At 43.9% G+C, this 21,485-nt stretch overlaps 1 protein-coding gene across 15 annotated transcripts in view; it reads left to right on the top strand.

Moving 5' to 3' along the window:
- PPFIA1 (PTPRF interacting protein alpha 1) overlaps positions 1-21,485 on the top strand; it is a 1,842,515-nt gene that overhangs the window by 837,147 nt on the left and 983,883 nt on the right. For all 15 annotated transcript variants that reach the window (XM_069623437.1, XM_069623430.1, XM_069623431.1 and 12 more), the window contains 2 exons: positions 298-432; positions 1,807-1,890. In XM_069623437.1, coding sequence (XP_069479538.1) covers positions 298-432; positions 1,807-1,890 — 219 coding nt within the window. The remainder of the gene's footprint in view (positions 1-297; positions 433-1,806; positions 1,891-21,485) is intronic.

Here is a 21,485-nt window from a genome sequence, read left to right as displayed (position 1 = left end):
TTTCAGGGGTTACCCCATTGCAAGCCGTCTGGCAATTTACCCAAAGTGTGCTGTCAAATGCACCATTTTAACCCATTATTCAAAAACTCAGAAAAGAATTTTGTGGGCAGGGGTTTCGGGGGGAGCGGTGGGTGTGGGGCGAGGGAATCTCGCCACCACCTCCACCCCATCACTCCCGAATCTTAGCTTGGTTTGGTCTCCCTCACCATGTTTGGTGGTTGTGGCATATTTGTGGGAAATATTTACATCTCTCCAATTAAAACATTTAATCAGTCACCACTGCATTTGTTTCAACAGAGTGAAGAAAAGAATCGACAGCTACAAGAACGCCTGGAACTAGCAGAGCAAAAACTGCAGCAGACTTTAAGGAAAGCAGAGACTCTGCCAGAGGTGGAGGCGGAACTGGCACAACGTGTGGCAGCTCTTTCAAAGGTATGCTTGATACTCTGTGCTTTTTGAGATATATGTGCATGTCTGATCGACACTGCAGATGGTGATTACATTTTCTAATGCTAATGTCATTTTGCTCCAATTCTTGGCCGCCAGGAGCTTTGGTGAATCTATATTCATACTTTGTATTGCCTCCTGTGTAAACATTTTTCCTTCATGTGTCATCTTCTATATCATAACAAGTAAAACTATCTCGCACACCTCCTGGTCTCAGATTTTATGAACTGCATCTTTGTGTTAATGCTACGCTCATTTTGCTGTTGAAGAGTGAAAAAAAGCCAAGAAAATCTTTATAGCGTCTAATTAGGTTTTCATATGAAAGAAAAGGCCTGCAGAGAGAATTTCTTTAGGATGGTAGCAGGCTTTTTGCAGGGTTTAATGTGTGACTAGTTAAATATCAAGTTTATTGCATGACTCTGCAAGATCTGTTGGCAATGACACATTTTAGCTAATCTTGGGATTTACTTTGAAAGTCTTGGTTACAATTTATTTCCAGTTGTTTCCCTATCTTTTTCTGACTGTGTAGTCTCATCTTTTATCTTCTGCTGCTAAGGAGGCTAAACAGTTTGGACATACTTCCATGCTTAGGAAGGTAGAATGTGCACATTAGTCGCTCTATCTGCTTGGCTTTTCATTGCTTTTTCCGATGACTAAGGAAAGTAGGCAAACCCATGTATTCATTCATAAATACACTGACACCATTTGATTGCATATTGTCCTCGGTACACCACACCTTGCAAGTTAAATGCTTTGCACTGCACTTGGAAAGCACTGGCTGTTGACAGCAGAGCATGACCCGCTTGCTACTAGCTCATTGGTTTTCACTGTATTTTTGTTAAACATTTCAACATGGTAACATGGTTAATATAGATTTTGCTCTTGCCAATAAAGAAAATCATCTGTGTATGTACATAACAATATAAATAAATATTTATCAAGTTTTTTTTAATGAGGGTATCCCATATTAAATGTATGTTTGTTGGTCAGAGATGATTCCCAGTAAATGGTACATCACAGCACTTTTCATGCCAATGTTGACAACAACCATACTTGTTTCATTTTAACTGCTTTCACCATTTGAAAATTGGAACAGAACCTGTTAAAATTCTCAATTTGAAAGTGGTCGACCCAGATTAGAAGCCTGCAGGTTAAGTAGATGCCTATTCCAATCAAATATCTCCCTTCAAGTCACTTAGTGGCAGTCCTCATTCCCTATTCCCAGAGCCGAACTCCATAGGCCAGATACGTTTTTTTATTGAGAGTTTTTTTATGCCACGCATCCAAGGAGTTGACAAATTATTTAACTGGCACTACTTCTGAAAATATTTGCTTTAATGTATGTCTTTGAATCGTTAGGCAGAGGAAAGGCATGGCAACATTGAAGAAAGGTTACGCCAGATGGAAGCACAACTGGAAGAAAAGAATCAGGAGTTGCAAAGGGTATGTTGGTTATGTTCAATTGAGTGAATTTGATGGTTTTCAACTTTTGTACTGTGACATTCACCACTGAAGCATATGTGTGTTGTAGGTAAAATATCTTGAAGGTGTTGTAGAGTAAAGGAAGAAATAAAGACCTAGCAGAAAAGACAGGACTTAAAAGTAGTGAGACGACACACCTATGAAATGGCAGGGGAAACAGGACAACAAGGAGGAGCGAGGGTAGATTGAGTGATTGTAACTACATCATGTCGGACTTGATGTCAGATGAGATCGGAAAATGGACTTGATGGAAAGGAGCGCTGAGGTAGCACTTATTTATGGCAAATAAATTCTGGATTTACTCAAGTGTCCACGCGTTCCCCATTGACTTGTTGGCAAAGGTGGCTTTCATAGGTGCCCCTTTTTTCACAGATAAACAATCAGAGATCTGCCAGCCCAAATTATTGGAAGTGATAAAGCAAGAGTTTGATGGGGGCAAGGGTGAATGCAGGTACATAGAAGGGAAGTTGGGAAAGGTAGGCAACAATCCAAAAGTGATCTCTTGGTGAGTGGAATAGTTTTAAAACATGTAGTGGTATTTTCACTATGTGCAAAAGCAGTGTTAGATATGGACGTGTACAATATGTTCAAATTGGTTGAAGTTTAGACGAAGTGAGAGAGTTCGCACACATCCTAACTGCCAGTAGGCATGCTCAGATATGCAAGAGATGGTAAAACTGTTGACAATACGTGGATGTTTTATAGCATCTAAAGTACATATAATGTCACGTCTGGGTAACCATGATGGTCAATGATTTCCAATAATCAGTAAGCTATGTTTTTTAAAAGACAACAAAATCGGTGGACTGAAACTTAACTATCAAATAACTAACAGTAAGTAAAACCTAAGCATAGCCTTGGCCATTTCTAATACAAAATAGATCCCTGGATAGCGAGGCAAAATGTAATTAGCATCAATGAATAATGCTCAAGCCAATGGTAAATTCCAATCTGGTTCAGATGTTCAATTGTGCAAATGCTTGGATTAGTGTGCAAAGAACCCTGTTTCAATGGCTTTCTTGAAAAATTGAATTTGCTTATATTGAAGAGTCAGCGTTTCAAAAGGCAGAAGTTTCAAGAGACACAGTGAAAACTGGGTGGTAGAATCCAGAGTGTGGTGCCGGAGGCTCCTTCAGAAGGGTTCTCTATCCCTTCAGGTCTGGGTGTTCATGGTCATCCGATCATGACAGTATCAAGCTGTGGAGGAACGGCGAAGGGAATCCAAGTGGTGCTCTTGGAAGTATTGGGGGATGGTGTGTCCATGCCCTTTTGATCTGAAAGAAACAGGTCAAGTGTAAATGTTTTCACTTGTATGAAAGGAAATGTTTGGCCCAGGAGTAACTTCGAAGTACCTTGGTGATGGTTTGAAAAAAAAATAGAAAGGGAGGAAACGGATTTGTCAAAAGGAGGCATGCATCCCAGGCTGCCAGGTACTGCTGGGATAAGGGCAAAGAGAAAAGGCTGTTCAAATTCAAAGGAGGGGGTGAGCTGATGTTACATTTAATAAATAGATGTGTTGTGATGAGGAGGGACTTTTTATTTGCCTTCAATAATGGTATAGGAGTGGTTAAGCTCCCAGGATCCACATCCAAAAGTGATTAAATTGTCATGGTGTTAAGCAGGGCGAGTGTCAGATGGTCTGGCTGAATCACTGGTGGGGTAGCTATGGTAGACTTGGGGGTGTGGGGGAGAAGGGTCCCCATCAAAAGGGAACATGGATGTGTATCATTGTTACCTTAGAAATCCAGTGGATGGATGAATGGGGAAAGGTCCCCATAAAGCACCCAATGAAGTATTATAAACGGGCAGAGATGCTGGGTTTCCGTGAGCTCAACAATAAGGGTCCCCAGTTAACAAGGGATACTCCCTCTGCCTTCTGGAAGGGAACAAATAGAAGTGGTCTCTGGACAAGGGCACATGGAGCAGGCATTGCTCTCTTCGCAGTGCCTCAGTTTCTCAAACACCCCTCTCCCCATACCACATGCCGTGCTTTTCCCCACCTCGTTCACCGTCCTCACACTTCTCGCATCACTCCATTGCCCCTCCCTCGCCCCTCCCCCCCAGCTTTCACTCAATCTATGACTGCCACGAAATCTCCCCGCGCAGGGGCCTCTGTCTGGCAGCTCTTCAGGTCAAAGTCCCAAACTTGCGGGCCATAAGACACCGGGTCATAACCAGAAAAAACAGGTCTATCCTCACATTCTCGGTCTTCACCTCTGGAGGTAGCCAACCAGGACTGGTCTGCTCCAAAAGCATGCCACCATCTCCTGACTCATGAGCCATCCCAAACAAATATGAGACTTGAAAGACCAAACCAACCCGTGTTGTCAAGTGCCCCAAGTTTCCCAGTACACATACTCCAACTTCTGAGGTACTCCCATAGCCTAATGCGCGCTACCCGAAATGCAACCTGAAACCACCATGCCCATCTCCCATGGGCTCAAATTGCCCTTTTGGGGGTGGGGAGACTTTTATGTCAAGATACCATATCTCGGATACCTGTTTTTTCCCACACTTCTTGGGAAAGGACTAAATCTTTTTTTCCTTTTTCATCTGATCCATACGAAGTAGCAGTCTCCTATCTTGTGATGTTATCTTGTGCTTTTTTCCCCTCTTTCTTTGTGAATCATGGCATGAGGCAGTTTCAGCAAGTAATACGTTTGTCAAATGCCTTAAAACAATAAGTATGACAGCCGAAGTCGGTTTTAAGTGTGAACCATGACACTTTAATTTGATTGCTTAATACTCACAGAGCAAAACGCAAGGCCCTTCATGATGACGTTTTTTCTTTTCTTTTTTTAGACCGTGTGCCATTGCTGATGTCTTTGGTACACCTAAACTTGAACTACTTGGACATTTTGGAAGGCCTTTTTAAGCAGGCTAAAATGTGGTCTCCGTTTGTTTAAAAATCTAAATGTAAATTATTTTCTTTTCCAAGACCTGAACATAACGTTGTGCCTAGTACCCCTAAGCACTTTCAACACAGATTAAGAGCAAATTCAAGGCACTGGACCTGATCATCCGCCTGGAGACAGAACGGTCCACCAAATTTGACACATAATCAGTAAATCATACATTTAGGATTTTCCACATCTTAAGCATTTCTGTGCATGGATTTGGTCCTCTATTGGGATGTGCCCCAACCTAAGGTTGACTTGGGATATATGATCATACTACTTTAGATGAGCAATCACTTGTATTGTTTGATATTGGACTTACTGAAGTTTGTCCATAAATTACTTCGAAATGCCTTAAGAAAGGGCCATGCAATATTGTGCTCTCCTTAAAACGCAGCGTAAAACCATTAGTGCAAGCAATAGTTTATCGAGGATTGCTACATCTTAAAATGTATAAATGAAAATGTGCTGATTTCACAACTGATTCCACCTGATATTTGAAGGACGAACGGCTGACAAAAAGGATATCAATTTTCCTGACCGGGGGCTGTCTGGTGAATTGGCCAATGAAAGGGGAGATGCACACCTGGGGTACAGCCCAGAAGTTTACTATTGGTTTTCTCGCCATTCGGGCGCAGGCCATAACCCAGGATCCAATGCTGGAACATCCCCAAACAGGCCCCATTTAGATTGACTAGGATTTTTGTGCCTGCATACAAGATGAAGGTGCTTGACCACCTGGGCGTGTATAGATGTTAAATAGCAGAGGAGAGCGTGATGAGCCAAGTGGAACTCCACGGCATGGGACGGCTGGGAGGGATAACATTTCCCATCTGGATCCTCTCTTATCCTTAAATAAAATATGCAATCTGGGCTAATCTGTGGTTTGACCACGTTGATATCCCCCTTCATATTCGCACCACCACACAAAATCCCAGCACCTGCCACACATGCCCCTTGACCCCCCAGTCAGACCAACACATTAGATATGGCCTTAGTCCTTACACCCCCAATCCAATCCCCTAACATACGTCCATTCTACTCCACCAATACAACACCATCCCACAGGCCCTCGACAAAATTGCACTCCTAATATTACAAAAAACCCACACCCACCACCACAAACCATGGTTCAGCAGTTCCCTCCTCTCTATCAAGCAGGAAGCCAGATGTGCAGAAAAAAGCTTGGCAAAAGAACCCATGCCCCTCAACCAGGACACCCCTCGAACACAACCACAACAAATATGATAGCCATATGCAATGCCAAAGCCACCCATTACTCCAATCCACCACCAATCATCCCCAGAAACCATTCAACATAGAAAAGTCCCTCTCTAAACTACCATCCACACCTTTTGCACCCCCATCTACTGCAGTGTGTAACTACTTCATGAACTACTTCAACTCCAAAATACACATCAGGACAGCCTTCCCCTCAGCTCTCCACTTTCAAACATTCCATACACATGGAACACCTTCACCCCCATCGACACCCTCACTGCCAGAACAAAACCTGTATACTTTCTGGACTATACATACCCACCTCAATCTGCATCCAATTGCATCACCACCCCAGCTCTTCACTGACATAACATAATCGACTCCTGTCTCTAACACGGTACTATCCCCACTGCACTAAAAGTGGAAAAATCTCACCCATCTTTCGACCCACACTCCCTGAAAACTACTGCCACATTACTATCCTACCATACCTCACCATAATCATGGAACGCTTTGGAACTGTCCAACTGCACCAGCGCATCACCACAAACCACCTACTCAACCCCTTCCAATTTGGCTTTCAGCCTGGACACAGCATTGAGACAGCTCCTCTTCACACCCTCAATGACCTCCTCAGCATCATAGACAAAGGACACGCAACACTTTTCTATATTAGAAAAGCTTGTCCCTTCTTCACTTTTCATGCAACCAAACTACTGATCACTTCCCTGGTCTTCTCTATTCTTGGTTGTTCATGTCTTCTTCTTGGTCTTCTGCTTCCCATCTGGCTCTTTTGTGCTTTATCTTCAGTTCTGCTATCTATACCCTCTGTTCTATTGTCCCTCGCTCTTCCATTTCCTCTGCCCTTCTTTCTCTTTGTTGGCTATCCTTCGAAGCTAGTCTTCAATTTTGCTTCCTTTTACTTTTAAATGTATCCATGGGCTTGCACCAGGCTATCTATGCTCCTTAGTTTCTATGTATATACCCTCTCGTCCTCTCTGCTCTCAATCCAATTTCTCCTTTCAGTTCCTAAGCCCTCTTGCGCCCGGTCCTGTTTCCATTCCTCTGGTCTTCTGGCCCCTGAGCTCTGGGACGCTCTAACACTACATATTCAATCTATCTCTTCTTATTCTCTTTTCCGCACTACTCTCAAATCCCATCTTTAATCTATGCATTAATTCCACCCCTTTTGGCAATATATTGTTTGATGCATTGATTGTTTGTACTGCTCTTAATTGTATGTGCAGCACTTTGGCGCAAACACCTTATAAATCAAAAATAAATACAAATGCAATAATACAGCACTACTCATACTCAACTTCTCTGCAGCCTTCAACCCCATCAACTACACCATTCTACTAGACCTTGTAGCCCACAGGATGAATCTCTCTGGCACCATACTTGACTGGTTCACCTCCTTTCTCACTGTCAGGGCACACTTTGACTCCATGCCCTTGTATTGATCAGACCCCAGCCCTGTTGGAGATGGGGTCCGGCAAGGCTCCTTCCCATCTCCACTCCTCTTCAAACTATATGTTGAATCACTTGGACAGACACTTAGTAAATGATTGCAATGACTGCCAGTCCCTGACATCGAAGGCCTTGCGGGAACGAAAGAAGAAATTAACCTTAGGTAGGGTGTCTAAGCCCCATAAGTCGAAATCCGCTGGGCTTTCGACCAACGACTCGAGGGGCGACACTCCGCGTCGGCGTAAGTCCAGGGGGTCTCGGAGTGGTTCCCGCCATGCCTCTGCCTCTTCTAGGCATTCGCGGAAGCGCCGGCATCGGTCTCCTTCCCCGTCCTCGTCGGAGGACTCCGCCAGAAGGCAGTTGGCTTGTCCTACCAAGTATTCATCGCCGGCCGAATGGGAGGCATTCCGCCAGCAGATGATGGCGATTTTCGGTTCAGAAGGCACTGTTCCGTCCGCGCCTTCAAGAGAAGCCGGCAAGGAACGGGCTAGGGCCACCACTCGCACGCCTCTGGGCTTGGGCAGTCGGCGCGATCATCTGGAGCCGTCGAGGTCCTGATCGGACAAGGTTGATCGCCATAGCCATGCCGGATCCAGGTCCCGGTTCTCGCCTTCGAGACCGTCTGCACCTGTGAAGCCTTCCAAGAAGGATCCTTTCCAATCTTCCATTCCTTTGGTTTTGTCTTTTTTGCTTTGCTTAGCCCACGAGGGCCTGCAAGTGGGGGCACCATTAAGGGTTACCTGGCGGCGCCATCTATATTTAAGCGCTCGTCTGAGGAATGTTCTTATTTTAAGATTCCTTTGATTTCACAGTTTCTAAAAGGGCTAACAAATGTGTTTCCACCGTCGCCTTTCCAGGTGCCGGGATGGGATTTGAATTTGGTTTTAAAGTTCCTAATGGGAGCTCCGTTTGAGCCCTTACATTCTTGTCCGTTGCGACTGTTATCCTTTAAAACTGTATTTTTAGTTGCGGTTACTTCCGCACGAAGAGTGAGTGAGTGAGTTGCAGCAACTTTCTGCCAAACCACCCTCCACTGTGTTCCAGAAGGACAGCGTTGTCCTTAGGGTGCAGCCTTCTTTTCTTCCGAAAGTTGTGTTGGAATTCCATTTGAGCCAGAAGGTAATTCTTCCGGCGTTTTATCCTCCTCCACATCCTAATAAGGAAGAGGAGAGGCTCCATAGGTTGGATCCTAGGAGAGCTTTGAGTTTCTATCTCTCACGGATGTCCCAGGTCACAGAGGACGATCAGCTCTTTGTTGCTTATGCTGGAAGGCGTTTAGGTCAGGCTGTTTCCAAGCAGACCTTGTCCAGATGGATCATTTTGACGATCTCCGAGTGTTACCGTTTGGCGGGAAAGGACCCTACAGTAGGCATACGGGCTCACTCTACTAGGGGTATGGCGGCCTCCACTGCTCTACAGAGGGGCGTTCCGATTCGCAATATTTGCGAAGCAGCCACATGGCCCTCTGTCCATACTTTTGTGAGACACTATTCCTTGGACTCCAATCATGGGCAGGATTTGGCCTTTGGTAAGGCAGTCCTGTATTCAGCAATTTGATTGGGCATTCTAAAATTCTAAATGTGTGAATTCTTTTCCCACTTCCATACGTTGGTACTGCTTTGGGAGTCTGTCATAGATGTGGAATACGTCGGAGGACACAATCCCCTCGAAGAACAAGTTACTTACCATATCTGGTAACGTTCTTTCGATGGGATGTTCCTCCGACGTATTCCACATCGCACCCTCCCAGCCTGCCCCTCTACAGAATTTCTTATGCGATTGCAGCTTACGTTTCCGCAAAGCTTTCTGCAGTCATACTGGCAGGAGATTGGTGCCACACGTTCTGGGAAAAAACTAAAACTGAGGCTACGGGCGCCGTGCGTCCTATATATAAGATCCGGTGACGTCGACCCTCGACTGTGTCCCTCGAGGGACAACGTATCAATGTCATCGACGCAGGACGCCTACGCCGAAAATATTTCCGAAGCAGCACAGCTGTGGTCATTACCTGTCATAGATGTGAATACGTCGGAGGAACATCCCATCGAAAGAACGTTACCAGATAGGGTAAGTAACTTGTTCTTCTCTCTAAGCTGGTCTATGGAAATGTTCTCCTCACTGGACTCCCAAACAACTCCCTTGCAAGCCATACACAATGCAGCAGTCATACTTATCCTCCACCTACCCAAACATTCAAACATCACCCCCACTCTTGCCCAGCCCCATACCTCCCGAGAATTGCCTTCAAAGGACTCTGCATTGTGTTCAAAGCCATCCACCTCAAAACTCTAACCTTCATGACAAACTCAAACCCACCAACCACACAAATGCCAGACAAGCCAGCCAACACCTTCTACACATTCTTCTCTGCAAACATGCATGCACACAAACATTTACCCAGTAGGCACCCTCGGCATCGAACACCCTACCTCTCAAAATACGCAGGGCATCCTACATCCTCACTTTCAGAAAGACCCTCAAAACATACCCGTTTCCCCACACATAACCCTACCCTCATCCACTGCTATCACTTGTCTATTCTAATCTTCCTATCCTTTCCTGAAAACATTTTGTAACTTATTTTTTCAACTCCCACCTTTTCAGTTTTTGAACCATGGAAGGCGCTGCTGCGAGTGCATATGCCAAGATTGATAAATGTTTTATGAATTTCGCTGAAGAAATATATATAGAGGATCAAGCTATTTTAGTTCCTCCCACCCTCTTAATAAAATATTGACTTGATAAAATTTGAGGCAAAGCCTGAGGAAGTCTTAGTTGGGAGCGAACACTGGTGACTCATATATCCGTATTTCGGCTGAAATTGAATCGCGTAGGGAACTGATCTTACATTTTTTTTTTATTAAAAGCAAAGTTATTGAGAGGGTGCTACCATTTTCAATTCCTCCTAAGGTGCTGCAAGATGTAGATGGATATTAAACAGTTCAGCAGAATCTGAGCAGGCTACAGAAATTCTTACAAAATAGGACTTCTTTGCATCCACAACTGTTTTTTGTGAAGTAAAGAATGCCTTCTGCATTTTGTTTCATCTAACAGCAAAGACCTCCAGCTTCACTATAACAGTCAACCCTACTCTTTTTAATTAAAAAAATCTGGCATGAAGCAATACATTTTTAGTGTGTAATTGATTTGATCCGCCCAACAGTGTATTTATATACAGCAAGGACCAATGCTCTTTTTATCAACAAGCATGTACAATAGAAAAGAGATCAGATTTGATGGGAAGTAGTGAGCTTCTTACAATGGGGTGCGTTCTAGTGACATTCTGACCAGGTTATGGTCGGGAGTAAATGGAACAGTCAGAGAGCATAGGACATGGGTGGACTTAACATAAATAAGGACAATCAACATTAAACCTTTTTAAGTGCAGGTAGGTGGTACGGCCAGCTGTGTTAAGGATGTGACCACGGTTGATGAAGTGCTAGAGTGGAGGCAGAGAAAGTGAGGGACAGAAGCAGGTTGGAGGCAAGGAAAAAAGTTGTCTAGAAGGCAGATGCGGTTGATTAAGAGGGTAATACAGAGGCGAGGAGGCAGGCTTTGAAATCTGGTTTTGAACAAATCGGTGAGGCTGGTTTATTGGCCGTCTGGGGGAATAGAATTGCATGCAAAGGAATAATGATGCTTTACACTCAGTGGTTGTTTCCGGTCATTGCGTATGGTCTAGAGGTCCTGTATCAGAAATGTATCCTGGTTGGACAGAGTATAAGGATATTTCTGGTGAGCAGTCCTTGGTTTACCCCCATCCTGTTCAATTCAGTGTTTTAGAGTTGGAACTTTGACTGTTATCGCTGAAAGCTACTATCCTGCAACAGAGAGGCCTTCTCCCTCTAAAGGCCATTTGTCATCCTGAAAACCCTATGCTACAAACAATAGGAAAGACCATTATAAGTTTGAAGAAGAATAATCATTAAAATAAATGACTATTTGCGTAGCAAATTGTATTCCAAACTACAATGGTCAACCGACCTGGCTTGCTTTGGCTGATATAAATCCATAACATTTTCATTAAAAAAAATGCTGGAAAAAAGGGATTAGGAAAATAACTTTATATACATGAGTACTCTCCATAATTACCATCAAATTGAGGGAATTATCCACTCATATTTTCGCCCAGAAGTATATCGCCTGGGATGTCCAAACCCAGCTGTACATAAATTCCGCCTATTGATGAGAACCAACCAATTGCCGGTTAGTGAAATACACTGTGCCAGGTGGCAATTGGCTGAAAATCAGTGTTGCTGCCGCATTTGTAAACTTGGCGAAGATTTTGAGTCAGCAAGGCATGACCTCTCTGGGTTCCCTGTCTTTGCATCCATTTACATGTCCACTTATGGGAGGTATGTACATCAGTATGATGCAAATTAAAACTGAACACTTTTGGCATTATTGCCTAAATACGAATACCAAATCTATGCACATAGCGCTGCATAGTGTTTGGCTTAAGGCAGTGATTGCCTTTGACCAATTAAAAGGAAAAAAAGAGTAAATAGTATGTTGAATATGCAATTTTGACACAAAGGTAAAAGGCGATTTTAGTACATGAGTATGTATGGCAGGTAGTTTTTAGTTTACAAAAGCTGATTAGCAAGCTTGATTTGATTTTAGTACATATTCAGAAAGTGCACATCAGAATTCTGTGAAGTTTTTATAGAAAATGTATGTAAGCCATTGCGAGATATTGATTTGTAATATTTGTAAAGATAAATTGAATGAATGAATCTTGATACGATTTTATGGATAAATAAAAATAAATAACACTTGTAAAGATTTCTAGGAACAAAAGACAACTATAACAATAAAATAAATTGCATGCAAGTGGAGCAAGCAGAGCGTAAGCAAGACGAAGCACAGGGAGGGCAAGGTGCCACACTGGTAGTCGTGGCAGAGCATAGATTACTCAAAGGCTTGTACAGATGGATAGAGTAGGATAGATATACGGTGGTGCCTTACCATGGATAGATTATTAAACAGGGAGTAGCCATTTAAATCTGGCCTTGTTTTGCATAGTCTGCCATCCAGCCTGGTGACGGTCTGAGGAAGTACATGTGAAGTGAGGGAGTTCAGAGTCCTGGTAGCAAAATTAATGATCGGGTTGAGAGGACGGAAAGCATAGTTGCGATACCAAAAAGGAAGCTGGCACATTAGTCCAGTTTAGAGAAGACGAGTGGTTAAGAGATGCTTGGCAGTGTTGAAAGGAAGGAGGTGCCTGATTTTCCTTATATTTAGGAGGTTGAGTTCAACCGACGTAGCAGTTTTGGAGATGAATGTAGGGGAGGTGTGCAAGAAGGGTCATACATTTCCTATGACATTGCATTACTGGAGCCAGCTGATGCCAAATTGTGAGAATCTGCAAATGGAACAATAAACGTAAAGCATCACAGGCAGAGATATGCCCAGCATGGTTTTAGAGAAATGGTAAAAAGTCATAAAATGTACTTGGGCTCATAGAATGAAATTAACGACAACTAAAAATATCAGTAGAATTAGCATGTTGGGGAAAGGGTTTTACCCTTGTTCCTACCTCACTAGAAAAGGTAATTTAAAAAATGATCTGACCAAATCATAGATGAAAGAAATGGGTCGGTTTTATATCAAAATCAAGAACAAGATCCGAGATGTCCTGCAACATCATTGGAGCCTGATTTAAGTTGCCTTACCCCAAATGAATCTGGCAAACCTACAAAATCCTGAACCATGGCGCTCTTTACTATCCAAATGCAGATGATTAGAATCGCCTAGAATTGCATTTCTAGCAGAGTAAATACAATTCCTTACTAAGTGCTTGAAAAGGAGACCAAAAAAGCATTCATCTTATGCGATTGATGAAGAACTGTCATTGGTACAGAAAAGTTGACAAGAACAAGGAATCTGGGAAAGCCCCTGCTTCCTTCTACCTGTTTGCATGGTGCTGCTCATGGAGCTCGGCCAGATGGCTGCCTGGGAGAGTGCCCTGCGCTGGCAGCAGGTAAGAAAAAAAAATACTTTTAAATGAGCGTGCATACGAGCGAGGGTGTTTGTGTATGATGGATGTATGAATGCGTGCATGTACGGGTATGCAATGTAGTATGTGACTGAGTGAGTGTATAGTGTATGCAGTTTCTATGTGTGCGTGTGATTGAACAAGTGTATGGTTGTTGGTGCGATTATCAGAGAGACTGTTGTGGGTGTGGCAGATTGTCAGTGGTGTGGCTGGTACAGAGGGGCAAAGCTAGGTGTCCAATAATGTGGATTGCCTGAATATAGTTTTGAACGATATCTCAATGCAGATGACATGTGCCATTCATAATCGAATTGGAAAACTAGCCCTCCAATTCTACACTAACTGTAATTGTAACAAGCATTTAGCACATCTGAAAATATTTAAATGAACATACACTAAGAACGGTTCAAATTCAAAACATGATTTCGGTGGAGGGATGTTCTCTCACCAGTTTGGTGGTATTGGTCAGGGGTGTGGCTGGGACTGAGGGGCAGAGCTAGTTGTCTAATAATGTGGGTGCCCTGAATATATGATGCTGACTGCTTTGCATATAAAACAAAGCGCATTTTGGGACCATAAGAATGACCCCCCCCAATTTATCAAACATGTCTGATAGTAATTAAAATGTGCATTCCTTCTGACCATACAATGCACACTTGGTATGATGCTCATTTCATCTGTCAGAATAGTCATTGGTCTATACTGAATAATGGTGCTCCGGCAAGACAATTGTTACAGAAGCGCAGCTCTGTCTTGTCCTGGCCCAGTTCATTCCCTGCGTGCGTGAGTGAGTTTTTGCTGGAATGGTAGTTGAGGAGCTGATTTTGGTTGGTGGGGGTGGGGTTTCATGTCAGGGAGGGGAGGGGTTGGTAGCTTGCAGGGGGTTTGTGCAGTTTTGGGCATCCATCCATGAAAAGGCAAGTTTCTAGCATGATAAGTTATTACCTGACTAGATTGGCATTTGGGTGCAGGCAGTCTAGCCATTTCTTACTGTGGCATGGCATTTTCTTAATAGACAGCCATCCATGATTAAGCTTGCATGGCATGTTATTACATAAGTCTTATTACCTGAATAGACAGACTGCACATTTTCTTTCTTTGGCATTGCATTTACTACTCGCATAAGGGCCAAAGCCAACATGTGTGTTCTTACATGGGAACCTTAGGGGCACTTGTGCAGTCAGCAAGCAAATGGTTTCTTACTATGACATTGCATGTTTTACTGGCATTGAAGGCAAAGTTAACATGAGTATTCTTACAAGGTGGTGCGGGGTTTGGGCAAGCAATTGGTGCAGCAGCAGTAACATGTTTTCTTCTTGTGGCAGGAGAGTTTTACTGGCATTAAGGGCAAAGCCAACAAGGGAATGTTCATACATGGGGATACTAGCAGAGCCAGCATGAACAGGTTTTCTTATGGTATCATAACTGTGCATAATGTAGTTGGCTGGTACATTTGGGTGCCAGGAATCGGGAGTCTGGCGCAGCCCCCCTGTATTTCTATGCTAGGTGAACGATTTAAAGGCATGGTCTAGTAAAATTTTTTATTGTCCCTACGGGTCGGCCATGTTTTTTTAAGCCCAAGTGGCTCGATTTTAGAAACCTTTCCTATGGACCTTACCCGAGTTTTCGTCCATTAAATGCACGCGAAAACAAGCACCAGTGAGCCGCCATTTTCTGATAATCCTATCTTTTCCCCGATCGCCCTGGCTGACCTGCTTTTGCGGCACTAAATCAATTCCCCCGTCCCATTCCCCGCCTCTCTCCGTGACGTTACTGTGCTGCGTAGGCAAACGCGCCCAGTCGTCTTCTGCGCGACTCCACACAGAACCCAGAAACCAACACAGATCAACTCACAACACAGCGCGCCACAATTCGGAATATGAAACTGTACTTTAAAATGAAACAGCAACACGGTACATTTGGTAAAGTACATTTATTTGACATTAAATGTTTAGAGAATATTCAGCAATTGCCATATGAACTCCGGAAGCCATTTATTTTCTTTTATCTGTATCTGCAATAACTGTTCCGTTTCATCTTGAGTCACGCGCTGTTCCTTTATGGTACATAGGGTGTCATAAAAAGAATCACTTTGGAAGCACGGTGAACCGTAAGGCTGTTCCATCAACTAGGCACTAGTCCAGCCTAAAGGTTATGTTGCTTCTAGCCACTAGTATAGCGTAAGGGCATGTGGGCCCTTGGCGATCGTCCCATAATATGGTGATCGTGCTCCAGTTGTTGACACGAAGCTGCAGGTGTCTGCTGAAGAATCCATCCGCCGGTGTCTCAAACAGATGGCAGTGGCAGAATGGGATCAAATACCTGTTATGAAAACAAAAAAATGATAATTAGTCTTGCTAGCCGAACTTCATTAATATGACTCATTTTATTTATTACGGCCGATCAGAAACTATTTGCTTGCAAGGATAGTTCAATGGAGTATGTTCGTCTCTAAAATCAATGCGAAAAGTAACGAGATAAATCGAGTCCAACACACAATGATAAACGACAGTCTACATGTGTGAGGAATGATATGATATATGATATGGCATTTGTAACGCGCCTATACTCAAGTGTTTCTAGGCGTGACGAGGCAGGTGGGGAACAAGGGCAGACAGACAACGATCCTACTAGGCCAGGTGTCTTTCTGATCGCGCATGGGGAAGGGCTGTACATGGTTAGTTGAATACAAATTAAATAGGGCCAGCTGGTGGCAAGTGCAAGGTAAATGCCGGGAGAAGGGGCTGAAGGATACAGAGACAGTCTCGTAGTGCAGGTAGGCAGTGCAGGGAAAAGTGGCTGGGCCAAGGACCGAGATCGGTGAGACCAGTGGACCTGCATGCCCATGTGCCCACTACGAACAGTTTTACTTGCTTTTCCTAGCTCTTCATTCATTCATTTATTCATGCATCCATTCATTAAATCTTCATTCCGGTATAAAAGCGTGTAAAGATTTACTTACATTATATTTGAAATTTCCATTGTGTCTCTTCGTAATGCAGTCTGTAAAACGGACCGTGCTCTTGGCAACGATTTTTCGTGTACTGACCTAAAATGAAACTCGGTCTAGTTTCTGAATTTTCTGCTTTATCGTCTCTTACGTTATTGCGCACTCCCTTCAAATGTAGTTCTTTCAGCATGGTCCCTGTCTCAAGGTCAAAAAACAAGAGACCCTTATACTTCCAGTGCGACTTGTGGGCCTCATCTGGGCGCTGTCCTTCGCATTCTTTATTTGCAACATCACGTAGTATAGGCATCTGTGAGAACTTGAAGTTTAGAATCCGTCTATGTAGTGCGCCTCAATGTGCAAATGCGAACTGGCTTCTCTCCCAAATGCCACGGCCTGCTTGGCTGGCACGTTCTAAGTGCCCCAATTTTGTCCCCGTTGTCTGCGAGTTTTGCAGCCCAAATTGAGACATTTAATTTTTGGCGGAAGGTCAGGGAAAGTATAAAGTACCACAGGAGTTGAGTTAAAAGTGAGATTTATTGTTTGTTTTATTATTTGCAATACGCAAGCCTCCCCTCCGTTAACAGTGCGCAGCATTTACATTTACATGAGATGAGACATGAGATAAATATATACATACACATATGTGAGGTGAATAGAGAGAATTCAAAGATGATACCAAGCTTGTTCGCCACCCATGATGGTGAAGGTAGGGGTTAGGTTTACAGGTACATTGTACAATAACATTTATTTACAAAAGGACAATCGTATTGCAATTATTTAAACCAGGATTTGTACTTCACAATCAGCTGTGCTTCGGGTGGGCATGGCAAAGTCGCAATGTTCGGTGGCAATGGATCACTGCTCTGCACAGAAACGTCCAAAATTCCATATCTGTGCTTCTCTAACACAGCAACAATAAGACCTTTCACAAAGTCGAACTGCATTTCATCATAGACTGGTTTGATCACCCATTGCTTACTTCGTTTTGAAAACACCTTAGTGTAGCGAGGCATCCTTACTTTACCCCTAGTCCTAGATTGTTCACGTCCGACATTGCTGTTATGGGCCAAGACCGCTAGTAGAGTGCGATGTTTCATGCCCCGAAAGCTAAAATGCAAGCGCTTTGGCCTGTACTTTAGGCACATATTGTGTAACACCTCCAAATCTCCTGTGTGACAGAATTCTGTCAGTCCTCTCAAATCTCTTGATAGTTTTGTCGAAAACAATCTTCTCAATGGCTTTGTGTGTCGGTGAAGATGGAATCAACCACTTCTTCTTCCGTGCCTCCTCTGGGGACAAAGGGCCATGTTCACATTGGTGGAAATGTTCATTTGCTGTCCAGCGGTGAACGTTGGTACAGTGGTGCATCATTGACCGCCATTTTTCAAGTAGTATTTCCACTGACCCCTCACAAGTTTTTGAGCTCCACCAAAGATGGTTGGTGATAGAATGTGACCACTGCAAAATACTTTCAAAACCTTTTTTTTTCCCTGCAGCCGAGATTTTCTTATTGATTGATTTAGCAAGGTGCCATATGTCAAATTGATGTTTAATATGTGGGAACTGCTCTCTCATTGTCTTGGCAATTGAAACGTGTCTATCCGTGGCTATGAGGTCGATGTGCATTCCCCTCGATTGTAGATATTCCACTGATTTTATAAAACCTAGTTTCTCCATGGCCACTGAGGATGTACATTGTGTTACCTGCACGACCACCGAACTCACAATTTTCTTACTATCCATGTCCTGAAAGTGGTAGGTGCAGTACTTGGCAGAAAATCCAGGGCTGTCGCACTGTCCATCGCCAGCTAGCCTGAATCGTTTGCCTTCGAATGTACTTGCTAGAGACAATTGTTCAATTTTCCAAGCATCACTAATGGCCGGAAACAGATAATCACGTTGGTATATGTAGTACAGCGCTTTAGAAATGAAATGAAAGTCCCACAAACTGAAAGAAAGCCTCTAACTTTCTAAAACTGGAGCCACTAAAAAGTGATGCAGCTGCACACAGTAGATTGCCTGCTGGCAGTTTCCCCAGCATCGGTTGTGCAGACCATGAGAACCTATGATTTAATCTACAGGCGGCATTTATTTTCACGTTACTGACTTTTATTTGCGAGTCACATTAATCAATGGCTTCCCACATACTTTCCCTCTAATGGAATGCACACATTTCAGCATACTTATAATTTCCATCAAACAACTGTCGAATACAATGTATTTGCTCTCTTTCATTAGACTGTCATCCTTCGTCAACGTTGTTTCGGCCTGTGACGTTGTGGAGATTTCAACACATTGGAAAGTAATATCGCCGATATCAAGTTCTGATGCGTCTATGGATGCTGCGGCTGGTTCATTCTGTCATTTCAACATCTATTACTTCAACATTGATGGGAGAACACAACAATGTCGACAGGTTTTTTGGTGGCAAATTTTTGGCGGGTGTAGATTGTGTAAATTGATCTGCAACTACTTCAGAGCTATCTTCAATACATTCAATAACATCTTCTTGTGGTGGTGCGGTCGCACTGTAGCTATGGTCCAATGCAACTTTGCTGTAGTCTCCAAACACAGTTAATTCATGTTCTGGCCATTGGACATGAGCATTTAAAAAAACCAAGACAACCGTTGTTAAAATATATGTGGTGTTTTATTTTGTATCTTATTTTCATGACACAAAAATACAAGACTTTAAAGATTATACAGGTCAGGTTGCAGCACAGCGAGAGAAAATCCCCTGTACTGACCGCTGTCACTCGGGAACGTTTCTCTAATGGCACGAACGGCACAGGCGGGTATCACTCTTCGAAGGCGGTGTCCAAGCCTCCCGTGAAGCCACCATGTAAAGGAACGATAGGCCACCAGCCTGTACCACATGTGAAAAGAAATGAAACAAACTGTTTTTAAATGACCAAGATAAGTCTAATAAACGTTTGTTGTCAATGACAATTCTTGTAACTAATGGCATTTTACACGGACAAATGCTATCCAGACAATGCACACTATTGAACGACTTACATGCGTTACAATGATATGTAGATGTAATTTTGGATATAGTAGAAGAACATGAAATAGGAGCGGCATGACAAGCAGAGTATACTTACTCGTTACTCGGATTACGAGGACGAGGACGAACAGTTGTTTGAAGTTCGTGCATAAGCACCATCATTATTCTCAACACGGCCCGTGTGAGGCAGGCTGCCCTGAAGTCTGGCAGCTCGGTGATGCATTGCGGTCGTGGCTCGCCTTCCGAAATGTAGGCCAGGCATCTCGAGTTTTCTCAGCAGCAGCAGTTCTCGTCCTCAGTTGGCATTAGCTCGCACCGATTGCATGTTCACCAGGTGGAGACGCGTCCATTCGACTAGGCTCAGGCTCGTCATCTGTTGATTCGTCCTGCCAACTGCCGTCCGAATCCCCATCGTTTTCGCATGCTTCCCTTTCCAGTAGTTCCTCCTCGGTATACTCGGGCTCGTACATGTAGGGCATTATTGTAGCCATTGTGTGTTAAACAAACTAAAATAATTTATAGCGGTGGTACTGGTATCTGTTCACAAGGGCTACAAGCGGCGAAGGTAGCTGACCAGAGCACTGAAACGAGTCACAGAATACTCAAAGTAACACAGAGAGAGGAATGGAATCGAAAATCTGCTGCTATGTGTTGTGAAACGGTCTGTTTATACTTATTGAGGAAAGAGGCGTCCTGCCATTTCCATGGCGACACGTCGATAGCTGAAGCGCAGCGAATGTTGACACAAGACGTGCTTTGGCGTTTGGAAATGGGCGGTACGAGTCTGCTGATGACCGGCTCAGGGGCGGGGGAATTGATTTAGTGCCGCAAAAGCAGGTCAGCCAGGGCGATCGGGGAAAAGATAGGATTATCAGAAAATGGCGGCTCCCTGGTGCTTGTTTTCGCGTGCGTTTAATGGACGAAAACTCAGGTAAGGTCCATAGGAAAGTTTTCTAAAATCGAGCCACTTAGGCTTAAAAAAACATGGCCAACCCGTAGGGACAATACAAATTTTTACTATACCATGCCTTTAAGGTGTGATTAAAACACATACCTTCGCCTAGTGCAGTACATTGTACATGCATTGTGGTCCAGGCATGCCCGGAGTGTGGTGCATTACGTGTTCTGGTACTGAGCTGGGGGGGGGGGGACAATAGAATAGCCATAACAAAGCAAGAATGTTCCAACTAGGGGATAAAGTGTTAGTCTTATAACCCAATAAGGACAGTAAAATGTTGGCATGCTGGAGAGGACCCTATGAGGTGATAGTTTGGGCCTAACGAACTACCTTGTGTCTCACGCCAGATTTAAAAAACAAAAGGATGAGAACTAACACGTAAATGAACTGTTACGCTCACCTGGTTCCCACGGGGGCATCGACCGGAACTTGGCCGCTGTTATTTCCACCAGCGTGACGTGTAGCGCCGAGATGACTGACTGGACTGGCCCGCTCAGCCTAGTTTGTCTGGCTCGCAAGAATATTCTTCTGCAAAGGAGAAGAGGAATTAACCACCCGTGGAATTGAGTGTCAACCCACCTTCCCCACTCCCGTTGTCTACCCACTGATCACTCTTGATGTCCCCTCCTTAGTCTCACCTGATGGTTGGAAGGATGAGCTCTCCATCCTGCGTCTACCGCAGGGGCGCGTTGATGACCAGTTACTTCACTGGCGTAGAGGAATTGGTGAGTTCCAGTATTGACTCTAAAGTCCAATTGTTCATAAGAGTTCAAATGTCTGCTCTTCACTCTGTCCAATTCCTTGCAGGTTGCCGATTAATCCACTCGAAGATTTCCAAATGGCACTCGGTAAGATTCAGGTAAGTCTATTGTGTTTTTCCCCTTGGGGGCCGGGGTACGGCGATGAAGCAGAGTTGACTGCGCTGACCCGAAATAAGGTGAGTACCTCCCGTGGTAAATCAGGTAAGTCCTTGGAGGTAGCTTGTATGGCCTTAGAGAGTCCCCTTGCTCACCTTGCTGTCTTTGTCTCCTTAGGTGTCGGAGGGCGGCCGCGAG

Source organism: Ambystoma mexicanum, chromosome 11, assembly GCF_040938575.1.
Source record: "Ambystoma mexicanum isolate Mex_15411 chromosome 11, UKY_AmexF1_1, whole genome shotgun sequence".
Classification (NCBI taxonomy): Eukaryota; Metazoa; Chordata; class Amphibia; order Caudata; family Ambystomatidae; genus Ambystoma; species Ambystoma mexicanum.
Note: the sequence above shows the minus strand (reverse complement) of the source record. Positions and strands in the feature narration are given on the sequence as shown.